At 55.2% G+C, this 16,147-nt stretch overlaps 1 protein-coding gene across 3 annotated transcripts in view; it reads right to left on the reverse strand.

The window, feature by feature from the left end:
• TMEM63B (transmembrane protein 63B) overlaps positions 1-16,147 on the reverse strand; it is a 91,815-nt gene continuing 75,668 nt past the window's right edge. For all 3 annotated transcript variants that reach the window (XM_054021936.1, XM_054021933.1, XM_054021935.1), the window contains 12 exons: positions 15,711-15,844; positions 15,386-15,523; positions 14,828-14,981; positions 13,702-13,808; positions 12,040-12,126; positions 10,085-10,150; positions 9,409-9,571; positions 8,795-8,900; positions 5,663-5,830; positions 5,311-5,426; positions 4,559-4,639; positions 1-2,705 (listed from right to left, as the gene is read on the reverse strand). In XM_054021936.1, the coding sequence (XP_053877911.1) occupies positions 2,538-2,705; positions 4,559-4,639; positions 5,311-5,426; positions 5,663-5,830; positions 8,795-8,900; positions 9,409-9,571; positions 10,085-10,150; positions 12,040-12,126; positions 13,702-13,808; positions 14,828-14,981; positions 15,386-15,523; positions 15,711-15,844 (1,488 nt within the window). In that variant the 3' untranslated portion in view covers positions 1-2,537. The remainder of the gene's footprint in view (positions 2,706-4,558; positions 4,640-5,310; positions 5,427-5,662; positions 5,831-8,794; positions 8,901-9,408; positions 9,572-10,084; positions 10,151-12,039; positions 12,127-13,701; positions 13,809-14,827; positions 14,982-15,385; positions 15,524-15,710; positions 15,845-16,147) is intronic.

Here is a 16,147-nt window from a genome sequence, read left to right on the forward strand (position 1 = left end):
TCTGATAAGTTCCATTTTTTCTTTTTTACACAAATATATACAGGGTATTATACACAGCTCGACACAGACACGGTGCCAGTTAGAACACAGCTCCCCCCAGGCAGTGCCCAGGGACTGCGCCCAACAGCCACACATATAGAGCAACCGCAGCCTGTCCGCCACACCGGGGTGAAGGGGGTGCTGCAGATGGGAATAGGCAGCCAAGGGACCAGCATCCCCCCTGCTCCCTAGGCTGGACACAAGCACTTAGAGCCCTGTGCTTCATTTCTAGCCTGTCCTGGGGGAAATCAATCAAAATTAAACAATGTGCATTTCAACAGGGAGCTCTAGAGGGGAGGGGAAGTCTGCCTGAGGAACCCACCGGGCCCACCCTCTCCCAGCCACTACTACAGAAGAACATGCTCCAGCCATCAGCTAGCTGCTAAGAATGAGCCAGCGTCTGAGCCCTTCATCCCTTTGTTTTCCCACATCAAGGAGCAAGTCCTGCTATTGCCTCTGGCTCTGGCATTCCTATTAGAGGGGCAGGGTAAAGGAAGGACATCCAGTCTCTGTTCCAAACTGCCTTGGGCTTGCTGTGTGACCTTGGGCAAGTCTCTTCCCTGCTGTGCCTCAGTTTCCCCATCAGTACCATGGGGATGACAATGTTGACTGCCCTCCTGGGAGCAGAGATGGGGAAGGCTGAGGCTTAACTCTTTAGTGTCTATAAAGTGCTTTGAGCTCCTGGCTGGAAGTTGCTAGCAAAGGACCAAGGCAGATTATTACTGCCCTCCCCAGAGCCAGCTCCAACTGGCTCTGATACACGCACTGGGCTCCAAGCGCTGCTCCGGCTGCAGTTAATTGGAGCAGTGTCCACGTAGGGTGTGCAGTCAGGGCTGTGGCCGGCAGTGGCCAATGAACAGAGCAGCAGGGTGAGGGAGGCAAGGGAAAATAAATACAACTCACCAGCAGGGAGGTTTATTTTGTGTTCCTGCTGCTCACTCTGCCTGGCACGCAGCCCCCTGTGCAAATCCAGCCTAGCGTGGGTGTGGTGCTAAGGGTCGGAGGGAGGTTTTAGAAATACTCCCAGCAGGCAGTGATGTCCCGTGAAAGTCCCACAGCAGCATGTTACACTCACCCATGGGACCAAGTTCACAAGGGGGAGCCAACTCTCCCAGGGGCTGGGGGAGGCGGGATGGCAGAGGCTGCTTCTCACACTGCCTGAGCAATGGGGACAGGGAGCCGCAGCCCTACGCTGGCAGGAACCACATACACAGGAGGGGTCAGCCAGGGCTCTGTACCCGGGCCAGGGAATCAGGGTCAGCCCCAGCGCCTGTTGGTAGCTGGGTTCAGTGCCCAGCTCCACTCCACAGCAGTCAGGGAAAGCTGACCCCAGTCCTCCCCCTTGCTGGCCCCGCTGCGCAGACACAGGACAGCATGGGGGGCAGCGGCAGCTGGGTGTCAGTATTTTATTTTAAAGGGGGGGGGGGTAAAATGTACAAAATAACGCCAGTTAAAACAATGCCACATGCCCCAGGGCGAGCTCCCACCATGGCCCGACTGGGTTCCAGCTACCACAGACGTGAAAAGGCCATGCCAGGGGAGGGGCTCCCTCTTCTTGTATGGGACGGATAGGATACGCGCCCGTGCTAGCCCCTACGCTCCCCTCGCCCTGCGAGGGGTCCTCCCACTGTCCTCGCCACCCGGATGTGCTCTCCAGCCATCGCTGAGCCAGCGCGGTTTTCACTGGGCGACACCCGCTCCCCGCACTCGGCTGGGTGCTGCCCCTGGCACTGGGCTGCGTGGGGGGAAGAGCAGGAGGAGGTCCAGGTTGTTACACTTCCCCCAAACCGGACCGTGGCCCTCACGTGCCCACAGAGCCAAGGGCTGGGGAGGGGCACCCACACTCCGATGCACATGCGTGTGCGAGCCATAGCCCTGGGGCAAAGGGCAGCACAGCACAAGGGCACTGCTCCTCCTATGGCTAGGACCAGTGCTAGCTGCCGGGCTCCCAGCCACCCGTTACTAGCTGGGGTTACAATACCTTGAGTAAAGCTTTTTTTTTCTTTTAAATCTAATAAATTATTAGTGTTCAAGATTCCAGATGTGGGGGGCAGAGAGGCCACTGGAGACCGGAGATTCCCCCCAACATTTGCCACCTCAAAGCATCCAGGCTTCTGCTGTCCCTGGGTCCTCTTCCCCCCAGAATGGGAGCAGCAAGGGTCAAAGTCATCTTCCTCCTCCTCTTCCTTTCCCCTTCCTGGGGTCTCGTCGTCTCGGTAGGTGTTAGAGAAGGTAACTAGTAAGAGCAGGTCCCTTCTCACCCACCCAGACGGGAGTGAGAGGGAGCGGGCCGGGGGCGGAAGCAGGGAATGGAGAATTTGATGCACGGCCCCTTCCCACCCTTGGAATGAGCATTAGGGCAGCGGCCCAGGCAGGTGGGAGGGGGCAGGGGCTGGTGTCCTCCTTGCCACGCTCCCGGTTCCATTCGGTTCTCTCTCTGTTCACAGCGGCCGCCCCTGTTCCCAGGACTGCCCTGCCCCTCCTGCCCTCTGGGGTCACTACTGGTGGATCTCGTTCTCTATCAGGCTGTCCTCACACGACTGGAAATCCGTGTCGTTCATGCCGTCCGGGTTGATGAGCTCTTCGTCCTGGGACCCCTGCTCCTCGGACTCAGCCGCGTCACCCTCCGGAGAGGAATCCTGCAGCACTTGGGCGATGTACTTTTGCTGCGGAGGGGAGACAAGAGACCTGTTAGCGCTGTGCAGGCTGCTGGAAAGCCACAGCAGTGCAATAGGGCGGATAAGTGCCATGCAGACAGGAGGCTGAGTGCAGGGCATGCTGGGGCTGAAAGGAACTCCTACTGCATGGAATGCACAGGTTTCAGCACGAGACGGGGGCAGGGAGAGGAGCTGGATGATTTCAGGGACGCCGCTTGGATGGGAAATGCTAGCAACACGGCCTGGGGTGCAGCTCTTGACGTCCCATTACAGGTAACCCCCCATTTTCTAAAGACCTCGGGAAACCTCTGAACCCTCCAGAGAGCCAGGGGTGGGAGAATTGGGAGTAGTGGGGGTCAGGGCTTCTACAAGACTGGATGGCCTGATATTAAAGCGGTCCGATTTCTTCCCCCTGCCGGAAGACAGGTGCCCAGCACTTCCTGGCAATCAACCCCTCTAAGATGGCTCAAGGTGGGCACTCACATATTGAGGCCCTTTGGAAAGAAGCTTCCCCGCTGTGGGGATGGGGAGCAGCAGGGGATCTAACCTGGAGGGACAAAACCACCCCATCAGGTAGCTGGAGTTCAGTACAGGGCCTTGTTTACCTGTACGGACACCTATCTGGCTGCAGGGCCAATGGGAGGAGTCAGAACAGTTTGGGGAATTCTGCCCTTCCCCCCCCTTCCCCAATCTGCAGATCAGCCATGTCACCACAGAATTTTACCAAACAGGGCCCTTGGTAACTGGAGAGCGCATGGCAGCAGGACTGCGTGGGCTTGGGCAATGGTGACAAGGCCATGTTAGCCGCAGCGGCCTCTACACATGCATGCAGTCATTCCGATGAGGCCTCATCAGGCCTCCCCTGCCAGCCTCTCCCATACACTGGGATGAATCAGGAGTCAGTGGAGTCACACTGCTGGAGGGGAATCCAGCCCTTCCTTTACTAGTCACACACTGTTTGCTCTCAGGACAAATCTCGACATTGCAAAGGATTCACAGCCCCACTTCCTTGTCCCCTTTGTGCCACTCAGAGCACCCTGGCATGGGGAAGTCCCCAATGGGTACAGGACTGGTGTAGCCAGCTCCTGTAGGAGGCCCAGAGAGCCCTGGTATAGGAGATGAGGGAATGAAGGACATGGCTGGGATGTGTTGCAGTCCAGCTATCCCCAGCTGGCAAATGCCCTCTTGGAGATCACTGCCAGCTGTCACAGGTCAGAGCAGCCCCCAGGTGGCGCTAACTTACAGTGGAGATGAGGGCAGAGTCAGGCAGATGTAACCAGCTCCTTGAGGCTCCTCCCCCCACCCCTGGCAGATCTTAGCTGCAGCAGAGTATCTGGGCTTGGAAATAACTTGATTATACCAGAGCCGGTTTGCTCAGGAGAGATTTGAAGGGGCAGCTTCAGGGACTCCAGACCCCAGAGAGCTGGGCAGGAGGGGGAGGGGTTACCCCAAAGTGTTTTCATTCCATCATGTCAGATTGCAATGAAAACAGCTGGTGCTGGGATGTGGCGTTCCAGCCCTGCAACGTTTGCAGCGTGCACTGATGGGCGAGTGCCAGAAAGTGAAACAAAACGGGGAACTGACCAGTCTGGTTTCATTGTCCCAGCTGAGAGAGAGGCAAAAAGTGAACAAACAGCATCAGGGGCGCGAGGGGGGAGGGAGGAGACGGACAGTACAATTCCTCATCTCAGCTGGGCGAGGGACATGTGGAAGGGCATTCTCTTCTGAGCCCTGCCTGCACCCCACAGATGCCGGCTGGGCCAGGCCCAGAGTGAGGCCCTCAGACAGGAAGAGACGTGTGCAGCCCCCTTCCCCTGTCCCAAACCGAGAGACGCAGGGCAGCGGGAGAGCTGGCGACTCACAGCGGATTTGGGAGCTGGCGGCACGGCGGCAGGTTGCCCGTTCACTCTCCCGTCCACGGCGTCCACCTCCGTGTGGTCAATCTAGAGGTCAACAGAGTGAAATGGAGACACGGCGCGGAGGTGGCGGGGCAGCTGGTCCATTGACCCCATCGAGCCTTCCCTGGGAGCCTTATCTGACCAGGGACCCTGGGTGCACAAGCGATGGCTGGGCTGCGGGGGGCTGAGCGCCACGTTAGATTGAACTTGCTTAGGGGAGGGATAGCTCAGTGGTTTGAGCATTGGCTTGCTAAACCCAGGGTTGCAAGTTCAATCCTTGAGGGGGCCATTTAGGGAACTGGGATAAAAAAATCTGTCTGGGGATTGGTCCTGCTTTGAGCAGGGGGTTGGACTAGATGACCTCCTGAGGTCCCTTCCAACCCTGATATTCTGTGATTCTGGAGGCTGGAGAGGGAACAGGCTCATGCGCCAATGATGGGGCCTGGCAAGGGGGTGTGCGTCCCTCTAAGCTTTCCTGCCCCCCATGAGACCAGTGGTGGTGGCCCTGAGATGGGGGGAGAGCCCTGTCCCAACGACACCCAACTGCATGTGAGTGGGAAGGCAGGAGAGGTATTAGACCAGGGAGCCCATAATGAAGGGGAAAGGCCCTGTGAGGAGCTTCCCTATCAGCCCAACTTGAGGTAACCCCTCATCACCTCAGCCACGGTTCCCTCCAACCGGACACTCCCCACCCCCAGTGCCTCCTGGGGCCTCACCTTGTAGTTGTGAGCACTGAGGTATTTGAAATGTCCAAAGCAGACGTGACACAGGCAGATCACAATGGTGATCACGAGAACCACGAAGGTGAACATGGAGGTGGGGGCCAGGAACCCTGGGCAAGGCAAAGGGTCACAGTCAGGGCAGTCGCACACCCAGCATGCAGCTCCGCTGGCTTCACCACCCCCAGGGGCCTCTGCACTGGCCCTTTGCCCCGTACTGAGGGGGACAACCAGCACATGGTGCTGGGGGGACGTGGAGCCCAGCACTCCTCAGCCAGACTGAGTACGTGTTTATAGTTCGGCGCCCGCCACTCGCCCCGTTAGCTCCCTCCCCTTGCCCCATGCTTACCTGTGCGCATGGTGGAAAAGAAGAGGAGCCAGAAGAGGCAGAGAATGGGGGCTGCCACCACCTGGTTCACGGCCCCCGAATGGATCTTCTTGTCCAGCTTGGCTGGCAGGTAAGCGTAGTACAGGTTGTACCTGTCAACCAGGTGCTTGAGTAGCATGTACATCAGTCCTGAGAGAGACAGTGAGCGAGAGCAGTGAGGTGGCCGCTGGGCTCCAGGGTCAGCAGCAGGGGATAGTGGGAGATCTGGGAACGGCTCACAGGTGCCAGCATGCTCTCTCCGCAAGGCTGCTCAGGGCTGGACCTTAGGGAGACTACTCCGAACTCAAGGTGCTGGGACGCTGGAGTAAGTTAGCCAATACTCAGGTGAAGCCTCATAATTCTCCCTACCAGGGGCAGCTCTCTGTTTTTTGCCGCCCCAAGCACAGCAGTCAGGCAGCCTTCGGCGGCATGCCTGCGGGCGGTCCGCGGTGATGCGGATTTGGCGGCATTTCTGCGGGTGATCTGCCGGCCCTGCGCCTTCGGCGTACCTGCCGCCGAATTGCCGCCGAAACCGCGGGACCGGCGGACCTCCCGCAGGCACGCCGCCTGACTGCCGCCCTCACAGCGACCGGTAGGTGGCCCCCCGTGGCTTGCCACACCCGGCATATGCTTGCTGCGCAGGTGCCTGGAACCACCCATGCTCCCTACCACGCCTACTGGGAAGGCCCTTCTTCAGTGTCCACCTCACCGCTGAACAGAGGAGTCAGAGTGATGGGGGGAGTTTCACTCCATGCAGAGCCACACTTTCCAGAAAGGAAAGGATTCATTCAACGGGGCTAAGGGAGGACTTCCCAGCGTGATCTATTTCCAGCCTATTCCAAACCCCCAGTCCCCTCTCTGCCAGGCTGAGCAGCTGTGCCAGGCAGCTGAGCACCCGCAGTGACACATGTACTTGCTGTAACACCCCCCACCCTGGGGAACCCCTGCTCTGGGACGCAAGCAGATAGCTCTGCACCTGCTGGAGAGGGGGATCCTCAGGCCAGGTACGATACTCAGGGGGCTCATTTCCATATAATTATTTGTGCCCCTTAGTGCCAGCAGAAGCCGGTGCCATCTATGTATGGCAAAGCATTGAGTGCCACACCAAAAATTCAACCTCCTGGAACACCGGCATCAGGCATGGCATTAGCACTGACCACTGCAGCAAGTGTCGAGAGGGACGCACTTGCTTGGCTGAGAATCTCTGACCTGGCACACCCTTCTAGGCATGAGCTCTGCAAACATGGCCTCTCCAAGAAGAGGTTTCAGGGACCAGAAGACAAGGCCCACGATAATATTGGACAGAGAAGCTTCTCAACCAGCCAAGCATGGAGCAATATGTAGCTAGATCACTGCTCTCCACCCTCCTCTGGAGACTATGATCCGCCAGCAAACAGAGTGGTTCAGGGACTCCAGCATCAGCTGGACTGGGCAATAGGTCTGTTCGCTGCCATTCCCCCCCCCGCCCATGCACTTGTCACCCCGCAGGGACTGGGGACACACTGCCAATCAGGAAAGCGTTCTTTTGGGGCAAAAGGGATCTTTGGGCAAGAGGCAGAGCAGAAACAGCGGTTATGCAAAGACGACTGAGGCCCTTTCTCTTCCAGCTGGGAAATCTACAGCTCACTGCCCAGCCTGGCAGATGTTCTCACTGCAGTTACCAGGGGCAGCCATCCCCTGAAATGGGGGGGGAGCAGAGAGCCTCCTAGTAGGGAGCAGGGGGATCATCTCTCTTACCTGGTCTGTGCAATACATGGCCAGGTGAGAAACAGCAGCTGGCATGTGGGTGGAGCTTCCAGCTGGTAACTCACTTGTCCCTTCACTGGGAATGCTGGGCACCAAGGCGATGCAAGAGCCATTGTGCGTCTATGTACAAACTGGCTCTCTGAAGGGTCTCATTCACACATACACTCAAATACCGGACCCAGGTGACAGAAGCCATGCCACACTAGGGCTGTGGGGGTCACATCAACAACTAAATATCGAGGCCCTAAATCTAAGACACCCCTCAAAATGTATTCAGAGGGACATTTCTAATGACGTTTCTTTGTAATGGTTCACAAACAAAACTGGGCTTGGAATGTAAACCCCGGTTAAAGAAGATAAGAAATTGTGCCATGAAAGAATCATAGCCCTGCTTTCCAAACTCCCCTCCCCAAAACAGATTAAGGGATAACATCTACTGACTTAGAGCACTGAAATATAAGTATGAGGATGGCTAACTGGTCAAATTAAAAGCGTTGCTAGTTCTAGGTTAAGGATTTGTAACCCTGGACAGCCAATGAGCACAGATGAGGTAACACTTAGGCCAAGACCTTGGTGGCATAAGTGTGGTTTTGCCAATTCTTTTTTTACATAGAATTGCTGAGCTGCTTAAAACGATGTTACTGCTGACAGAACAAAGGTACGTATTGTGCTGGAAGTTTTGAGATAAAAAGAGACAAACCCGTGACAACAAAAAAATGTCTTCATGGGAAGACTCAGGACAGGATGACATAAAATGACATGACCCAGAAACTGCAAAACCGAACAGGAAAAATGCTGAAGTTGGGTAATTAAAGCTTGTGCAGAAGTAACGAACGGGTTATCCCAAACCCAAAGGGCTAATGTGTTAAAAGCCGACTGAATAAAGATTGAAGTGATCTGTAACATAGAAACGTACGAAAGACCTAAGAGAACATGGGCCCACACTGGAGAAACACTGTGGCAGAAACTAAAGGGGGGGAACTGAAGGACCCCACCAAGGGATCAGAGAAGGCAATGACTACCATGGAAGGTGGCAGGATTTCCCAGTGCCCCACAATGTAGTAACTTGGGCCCATTTACCAATTCTGTCTTGTCTGTTATTAGTTGTCTGGCATAAATGTATGTTGACACTATAAGTGACAATAACTGTCTGAAATTGTACAAAAAAGGTGAAAATTGATTAAGTCTAAATTGGGTGGACTCGTGACTCAGTTTCCCAACTTTTTACCCCCACCAGGGTAATGCCTCCAATCCCACCCTGCAGATGGGGCTCCCCCACTGGAGGCAATGAAAGACTTCACCTCCCTCTTGCCTTTGGCTGCAAGCCCTTCCATGTGCAGCAAGGCAGAGGGGCGCCGGGCCACCTACCAAAGGGGACGATGATGGGGCAGGTGATGCTGTAGGTCATGACCACGGTGAAGACGCACATCATCCAGGCATAGGCGGCTCCGAACTGGAACTCGTACGCTTGGTGCTGCGGGAGGAAGCGGAGAGCGCATCGGTATGGCGCACAGAGCTGCCCAGCACCCCGGGTAGCGGGAAGCGTGTGTGTATGCACAGGAGCGTGTGCACTGCTCTCTCCGTGTGCAACAATCTGTTCAGGCTCTCTGCGGATCGGCCTGTCTGTGAGTGCACACACGGCAGCACCGCATGGACTTGCCTTAGGGAGAGCTGTGGGAATGCCCCGCTCTCCCCAGGCTCTCTGGCTGCAGCTCTGATCTTCCTGACGCGATACCTGTTAGCAGGCTGTTTCCTTAAACACTAGTCAACGTACACCTACGCGTGAGCATGCGTCTGGATGTGCAGCTTGCACAGGTACAGACTCACAGGTGCACACTTGCACAAATCTATAACTACAGGAACACGCCCAGTTTGTTCACCAGGGGCCTGACGTGCATCGGGTGCTCGGGGCAGGTCTCCGAGTGCGGCAGCGAACGTGCCCAGGATCTGCTAGGGGAGATGGGGTCGGCTCCACCACGTACCCGCTTGACATTCCTCCGCTCAGCGGCTGAGCGGGCCAGGCAGAGGCGGATCATGTACATGAGCAGGCCGGGGATGCGCAGTAGGTCCATGGCATTCCCGATGAAGGCGGAGGCGATGACGTAGTTCACGAAGAAGGCCCCGTTATCAGGCAGGAAGACGCACCTGGGAAGGGGGGAGGGGAGTGAGACAGGCAAGTAATGCTTCTTAACCTGACCACAGACATGGAAGGGCATATGGGCAGAGAGGAAGCTGGCCAGGGTTGGCACTGCCATGCAACGGTCACTGTTCCGCCTCTTCCTCCTAACATTCTGCTTTCTAGGAAGCTGGTATGTTTGACCACAAACAGGCCAGTCGCACCACATTTCCCACCAGTAATAAATCTGGCTAGGAAGAACCAGCTCAACATCTCTAGAAGCAGCTTTGGCTTCGGAAGACCCCACAGGTGCTTAGGCCCCCTCTTCCAGCAGGAGGCACTGAACGGAACAGGGCAGGAGTACTGGCTGTGCGGGGAACTCCCCAGCTACGCCAGTCCCAGGCTTTCCCAGCAGGAGGCACTGGATGGAACGGGGCAGGAGCACAGGCTGTGGGGTGAGTTCCCCCCAAACTCCAGTCCCAGCAGGAGTCACAATTACAAAGACAGGTTTTCCCCGCCCCCTGGTTTCAGATACCACTTACTCAAATCGCACTGCGGCCTCAGCCAGGAATTTTTTGTCAAACAGCCAGCGGAAAAACACATCCAGACTAGGGAGAACAATTAAAAACAAAGAGTCTAGTGTGAGTATATAAATGTTTGGAGATCAAGGAGCACAAGCTGTACGCACACGTGGTCACGCCCCATCTCAGGAGCTGGAACAACAGCTGCTGCGAATACACAGTAATCTTGGAACACGGATGCACTCAGACACGTGTATATGTGAGAGAGTGCTGCCGTCCTCCCCTTTCTAGTCTTCAGGACAGTATGTATAGAGGAGGAAATCTTTAGTATATGGTGAGACTACTGGGAAAGAGGGCTCAGGCTGTGCTGGGCTGTCTGTCTCTGCCATCCATCCCATGCGCATCACTGTACCTGTACTTCCTCACTCAATTCTGCAGGGGAGTTAGCCGCAACATCTGCTGCAATTCTCTGCTGACCCTGGGGGGGAATTATGCTGGGGCCTTAAATGGTTGCTTTAAAGGAAAATTGCACTAAAAGAGGAAGTAGTTTCCACTCCCTTGAACCAATATAAAAAAATGACTAAAACATTTGACATTATATTATATATATATATATATATATAAAAATGAAAGATGAAATAAGGACGCAGTGATATTGTCAGTCTGAGGATTCATATCAAGACTGGAAGAGCAGAACGGTAGGGAACGGCAGACAATTTCTACAGCTCTTTTTAGTGCAAATATATACACACGCACACCCAGAAAAGAAAACATATAGAACTTGCCCTAACAAGAGCTGTGGGAATGTTTTGCTGTCTCTGGCTGCAGCTCTGATCTTCCTGCCTCCTGACACGTCAGTGGCTTGTGTGTCCTATGACCTTGAAATCTAATTAATTTAAAAAAATGGATTTAAAGTAGTTTCAGGCCCCCCGCCCCACTCCCTGCATCACAATTTACCTTCTTTTTTAAAACATTTTTCTCTCTGCTGGACGAAAGAGCCACACAACCAACCAACAGGTGAACCCCCCGATGCAAGGGAAACAGTGAAATTGACTAGCTCCAAAGGCCCAGATCCTAAAATCAGTGGAAGTTAGGTGCCTTAATCCCTCTGAGGATCTGAACCAACGTGCCCTCAAACACACACAGAATAAACAAGCAGAAAAAAATCCTTGTTCTCTCTTCTAATTCTATTAGGTTTAGGCCCAAATTTTGCAGCCTGCAGCCTTTTATGCACTTATTTGCGGAGCCAGTAAAAGATTCTCAGTCAGAAGCGTGAGTATTTTAACCGATGGGCTCCTTTTCAGGTGGGAGCCCCCTGGGGTCACACAGCTACTCAGCTCGTATCAGTGGAGGCTCAGATACAGCATCAGGTATTTTCAGATACTCCCAGAGAATTTCCTTTACTCTTGCAGCACTTGACACTCTCCCTCATTCCCTCTTCACATCAGTGCAGCCTGGGCTCTGAGGCCTCCAGCGCGGAGGACCTGTCCTAGCAGCAGACAGGTGGTAGGACACCATTAGGGGTGGCTTTGTGAGTGTTTCCCTGGAACATTGGCATGAGGATTTGAGAAGTGGGTTCAGGAGAAAGGCTGACCTTCATTGCAACATGTGGGGAGGCTGGCTGCATCCTGCCCCCACCTGGCTAAAATGGGGAATTGGCTGGTTTTGTACAAATGTGCTTATTTAATAGGGTTGTTGTAAGGGGCCAACTGAGCAGGATCTAAGCCCTGGGCAACCAGAGAGAAATTACCCATCTTGCACGGAGCCATAGCTCTCAGGCAACTGCCATCATCCCACGCTCCAGGGGAACAATTCCCAACGTGCAGAGGGAAGGAAATAGTTAGAGAAGAGCCAGATGGGTGTGAGGGCTGTCTCCCCAGTGAAACAGGACAATGCACTTGGCCAAGGGCATCCTCAGCCCAGTGCTTCATGTGGCGCTGGGTCTCCAGACCTGCCTTCGTTTCCTCCTCACCCACCTGCTCAGGCCCAGCGAAGGCAGCAGCAAGACCATGAAGATGAGGAAGGTGTAGCACTTGTGCATGGTAGTCCTGTTCTCTCCAGACCTGTGGGCACAGGGGAGGCTATTAGCAAGTGGACTGGGAGCCCCCCGGGGGGTGATTACACCCGTCTAGCGATTCATCTTAAGTACTTATAACGCACCCTCTAGGCCCCTTTGGTACTGATCTGTCCACTGTACTAGACTATTATTGTTGTTAATTATTTGTATTCTGGTAGCACCTAGGAGCCCATCAAGGACCAGCCCCTCGCTGTGCTAGGCATTGTACAAACACAAAAGAAAAAGACGGTCCCAGGACATGTGAAGGGCAAATGAGTACAACAGACAGATAAATGGGGGATTGCTGGAATATCTGAGGCCTCATAATATATGGAGATATACCTATACCTATCTCACAGAACTGGAAGGGACCCTGAAAGGTCATCAAGTCTAGCCCCCTGCCTTCACTAGCAGGACCAAGTACTGATTTTGCCCCAGATCCCTAAGTGGCCCCCTCAAGGACTGAGCTCACAACTCTGGGTTTAGCAGGCCAATGCTCAAACCACTGAGCTATCACTCCCCCTGTAATATCTTTATCCTCGGCAGTGCTGTTATCCCCATGCTACAGAGGGGGACAGACTTGCCCAAGGTCACACAGGAAATCTGTAACAGCGCAGGCAATTGACCACGGTCCCCTAAACCCCAGGCAGGCACTCTAACCACTGAATCATCCTTCCCCTCCCCTAGTATATCCCCTTCAGCCCCAGCATCCCCAACCCTCCAGGGGCTCCTCCTGACTCAGCCACAGGAGTGAATGCAGACAGCAACATGCCTGGTGCTTTACAGTCACTGAGGCCTAGTCTACACCAGAAAAAATTTGCTGGTGTAGTTGTAATGGTAAACCTCTCCCCTGTGGTAGACACATCTTATACTGGCTAAAAAGTGCTTTTGTTTGTATAGCTTATACCCGTTCACCTTATTTCACACTTTTGTCGGTATAGAACCATCACCCCTAGCCAACGCTGCACTACTGGCACACACTTTTAGTGTAGACCCGGGCCTAACTCACCATCACAGATCTCCAGCAGGGGACTGGGATCATTCTCCGATTTGGACCATTGAGGAAAGGGAGGCCCAGGGAAGGTCACACCGGGCTGGGATTAGAACTCTGAATTTCCAGGCTGCCAGCCCTATGCTCAGACCACTAGACACTGATTGCAGGACTGCAGCAATCTCAGCTCAGACAGGCTGAGCCATGTGACCTAACAACATGTGATCAGGGCAGCAGGGTCCGACACAGCAAATATCTTGGCTCATGAATACACAATGATAACAATCATACGCATACACACGCAACGCCTGCCAGCCATCTGGAGCCCATAGAGCTTAACAGACTGTGCATATTGCAATCAGTTCATCTGCTCACTGAAGTGCAGCCACCTCTGAGGTGGGGTCCAGCATTTGATTAACAGCTGCAAAGCACAGCACCCCCACAGTTTACGCCAGGAAAGGAAATTACAGGTGGATCTTAGGTGGAAGGAATGGGACAAGCAGGCCAAAGATGCCTGCTCTTGTGCAAGGTGTTGAGTGCACACAGCTGGCAGTAGTGCTCAGGCTGAGAGCAGGCGCTGGCTGTCCTTACCTGGTCCAGTGAGCTTCGAAGAAGGCGGAGTAATACACGATGGTTGGCAGCAGAGCAGAGAAGCACCACAGCAGCAGGGTGGGGAAGAACTGGGTGATGATGGGGTTCTGGGAAGGCAAAGAACACACCGTTCACTGCAGTCAGTGCAAATCTGGAGGCTGGGCAGCGGGCTAACCTGCTGCATCGCCAGTGGCAGAGGACAAGAGCGGCCAGCAGAGCTGAGTGTGACTCTGCTCCTTTGGGGGCTGTATCAATAGGGGCACTTTCCTCAACTTGGGAATCCTGGATGGGAACCTGCAGCACCTCTGCCTTATCCCCTGGTGAGAAGTGAGAGTCTGGGAGTTGTATAGGGCGGGGAAACGATGCACCAGCCCAGGCCCTGCCCTGGGACTCATTTGTCTCCCTGTAGGGATCAGCCAGGGTGCAGCTACTCCGATTGTCGGGCTGGGAGTTTTCCCCAGTGTAGAGGCAGCCTAATGCAGTCACTGTATCCCCTGTAGTTTTCCTTTGCTCTCGTAACGCTTTGGTCCCTTGGCATGTCAGCCGAGTGTTTTCTTGCTCTCCGTTATGGTAGGGAGAGCCAGGATTTCCTCCCACTTGCCATGCATGCAAAACTGAGCGCTGGCTGCCGGCCAAAGAGCCCGGCAGTCCCTAGGCAGAGTGGGGATTGCCTGTTTGCCCAGGTTCTGACAAGAGAGGGATTCCGAGGCCTCTCATAGTGTCCCAGGCAGAATCCTTGGCCGCTCACGTCTCCCCTGCAAATGCAGCCACCTCCAACGCTCTGGCTCCAACAACACGTGCTCCCCGTTCTACTCCAACAGGCTCTGCGGTGCTGCAGCTCAGGAGGTGGGACAGGGAGTCTGGCTGCTTTCTGCCCTCACGTAACAGAGCAGTGCCCACACTGCAGTGATGTATACAAGGCCCTCCCCTCCCCACACAGGAGCACTTGAGACCCGTAGGGACCTTGCTCAGCCTGATGGGGCCAGGCCTAGCCCATCTGGATATCTGAGGTGGAGGGACCAGTGCACATTCATGACCCACCCCCACCTCCCCAAGGCTGTTCCATTCTGTGCCACAGGATGGGACGGCTCCTCATTCCTGCGCCCGTCCCCCTGGCAGGCCTTACGTTCAGATATTCCACGGGCTTGGTGACGTTGAACTTATCCATGGTGGTGATGATGATGGCGGGAGTGGTGAGGAAGAAGAGGAGGAGGAAGAGGATGACGTTGATAACCAGGCAGCGGATCCACCAGATGAAACCCCGGATGGAGAGGTGTTCCCTGGAGGGAGACAGGGTGAAAAAGCCAGTCAGGAGAGGATCACGGGGGAGGCAGAGGGGAGCCAGACATTGGTCTGTGCTGGGCAGAGCCCAGGACGTTAACTCTTCAAGGGCCTGAACCCCCTTTAGAGGCACCCAGATCCCACTGTTCCCCATTCTGAGTCAGACCCATGGCCCAGCCAAGCTGTGACCCTACACCCAGGTGTTTCAGAGGAAGCTGACCCCTCCAGCCAGCTGTGTGGGCCTGTCAATGGGGATGCTCCCTCTTCTGAGCCCCCCAGCTGCCAAGGGCACTCCTGGGCTAGGCCCATGGCCCAGACGGTACCTTCCCTTTACCAGGCTGTCGGTGCCTCCCTAGCCCTGCTGCTCCCCAGACCTGCCTGGCAGGAGGTGTGGCCTGCTCACCAGTAAATGTTCTGTGGGTCGGGGGCATAGGTGACGGTCCAGTTGGAGATATGGAGGGACTCGCTGCAGGAGGAGGCCCGGGGCTCCCCGCGGCACGCGCAGCCCTGACACTTGCACACGTTGAAGTCTTTGAGGATTCTAGAGGCAACAGGAAGAGGGAGAGAGAGTGAGGCATCCCCAGAGGGGGAGATGAGGGAGGCTGAGCCCCAGGCTATCGGGAGGGGCACTGAGCATTGTTGCTAACCGCTCACACGCCTGCCTGGTAAGGACAGTGACTCTCCCTCCCATCCCCTCCCATGGCCCATGGCGGGCCCCTTGTGCTCACATGGCCGTAATGGTCTCGTTGTGGAAGGTGACGAAGGCCATCCCCAGAGGCTTCTCGTTCACCTTCTCCTTCTCCCGCTTGTAGTCATCCTTCAGCTTCTCCTCCAGCTTGGTGTAATACTCGATGGCCTCCACCTGGACACACGGACATGGATCAGAGCCGAGAGCCACGCAACCCCACCAGGCTGCTACCCTCTCGGGCCCCAGGCCGGGCACGCCCCCCAGAGGGCACGGTGACACTGCTCCTCCCCGGGCGCTACAGCCAGCGGCGGGGGGCACAACCGGGCTAATCCGGACCAACCGCTGGGTGCATCAACTCCACTTGGTATTAGGATTGCAAGAATCAGAGTTAACGAGGCAAATGGGTGGGAGCTGGGACAGGGGGCTGTTTAGCAAGGGGCAGCAGGGACAGTAACAACAACAACGGAGGAAAATGAG

This window comes from Malaclemys terrapin, chromosome 3 (assembly GCF_027887155.1).
Source record: "Malaclemys terrapin pileata isolate rMalTer1 chromosome 3, rMalTer1.hap1, whole genome shotgun sequence".
Lineage (NCBI taxonomy): Eukaryota > Metazoa > Chordata > Testudines > Emydidae > Malaclemys > Malaclemys terrapin.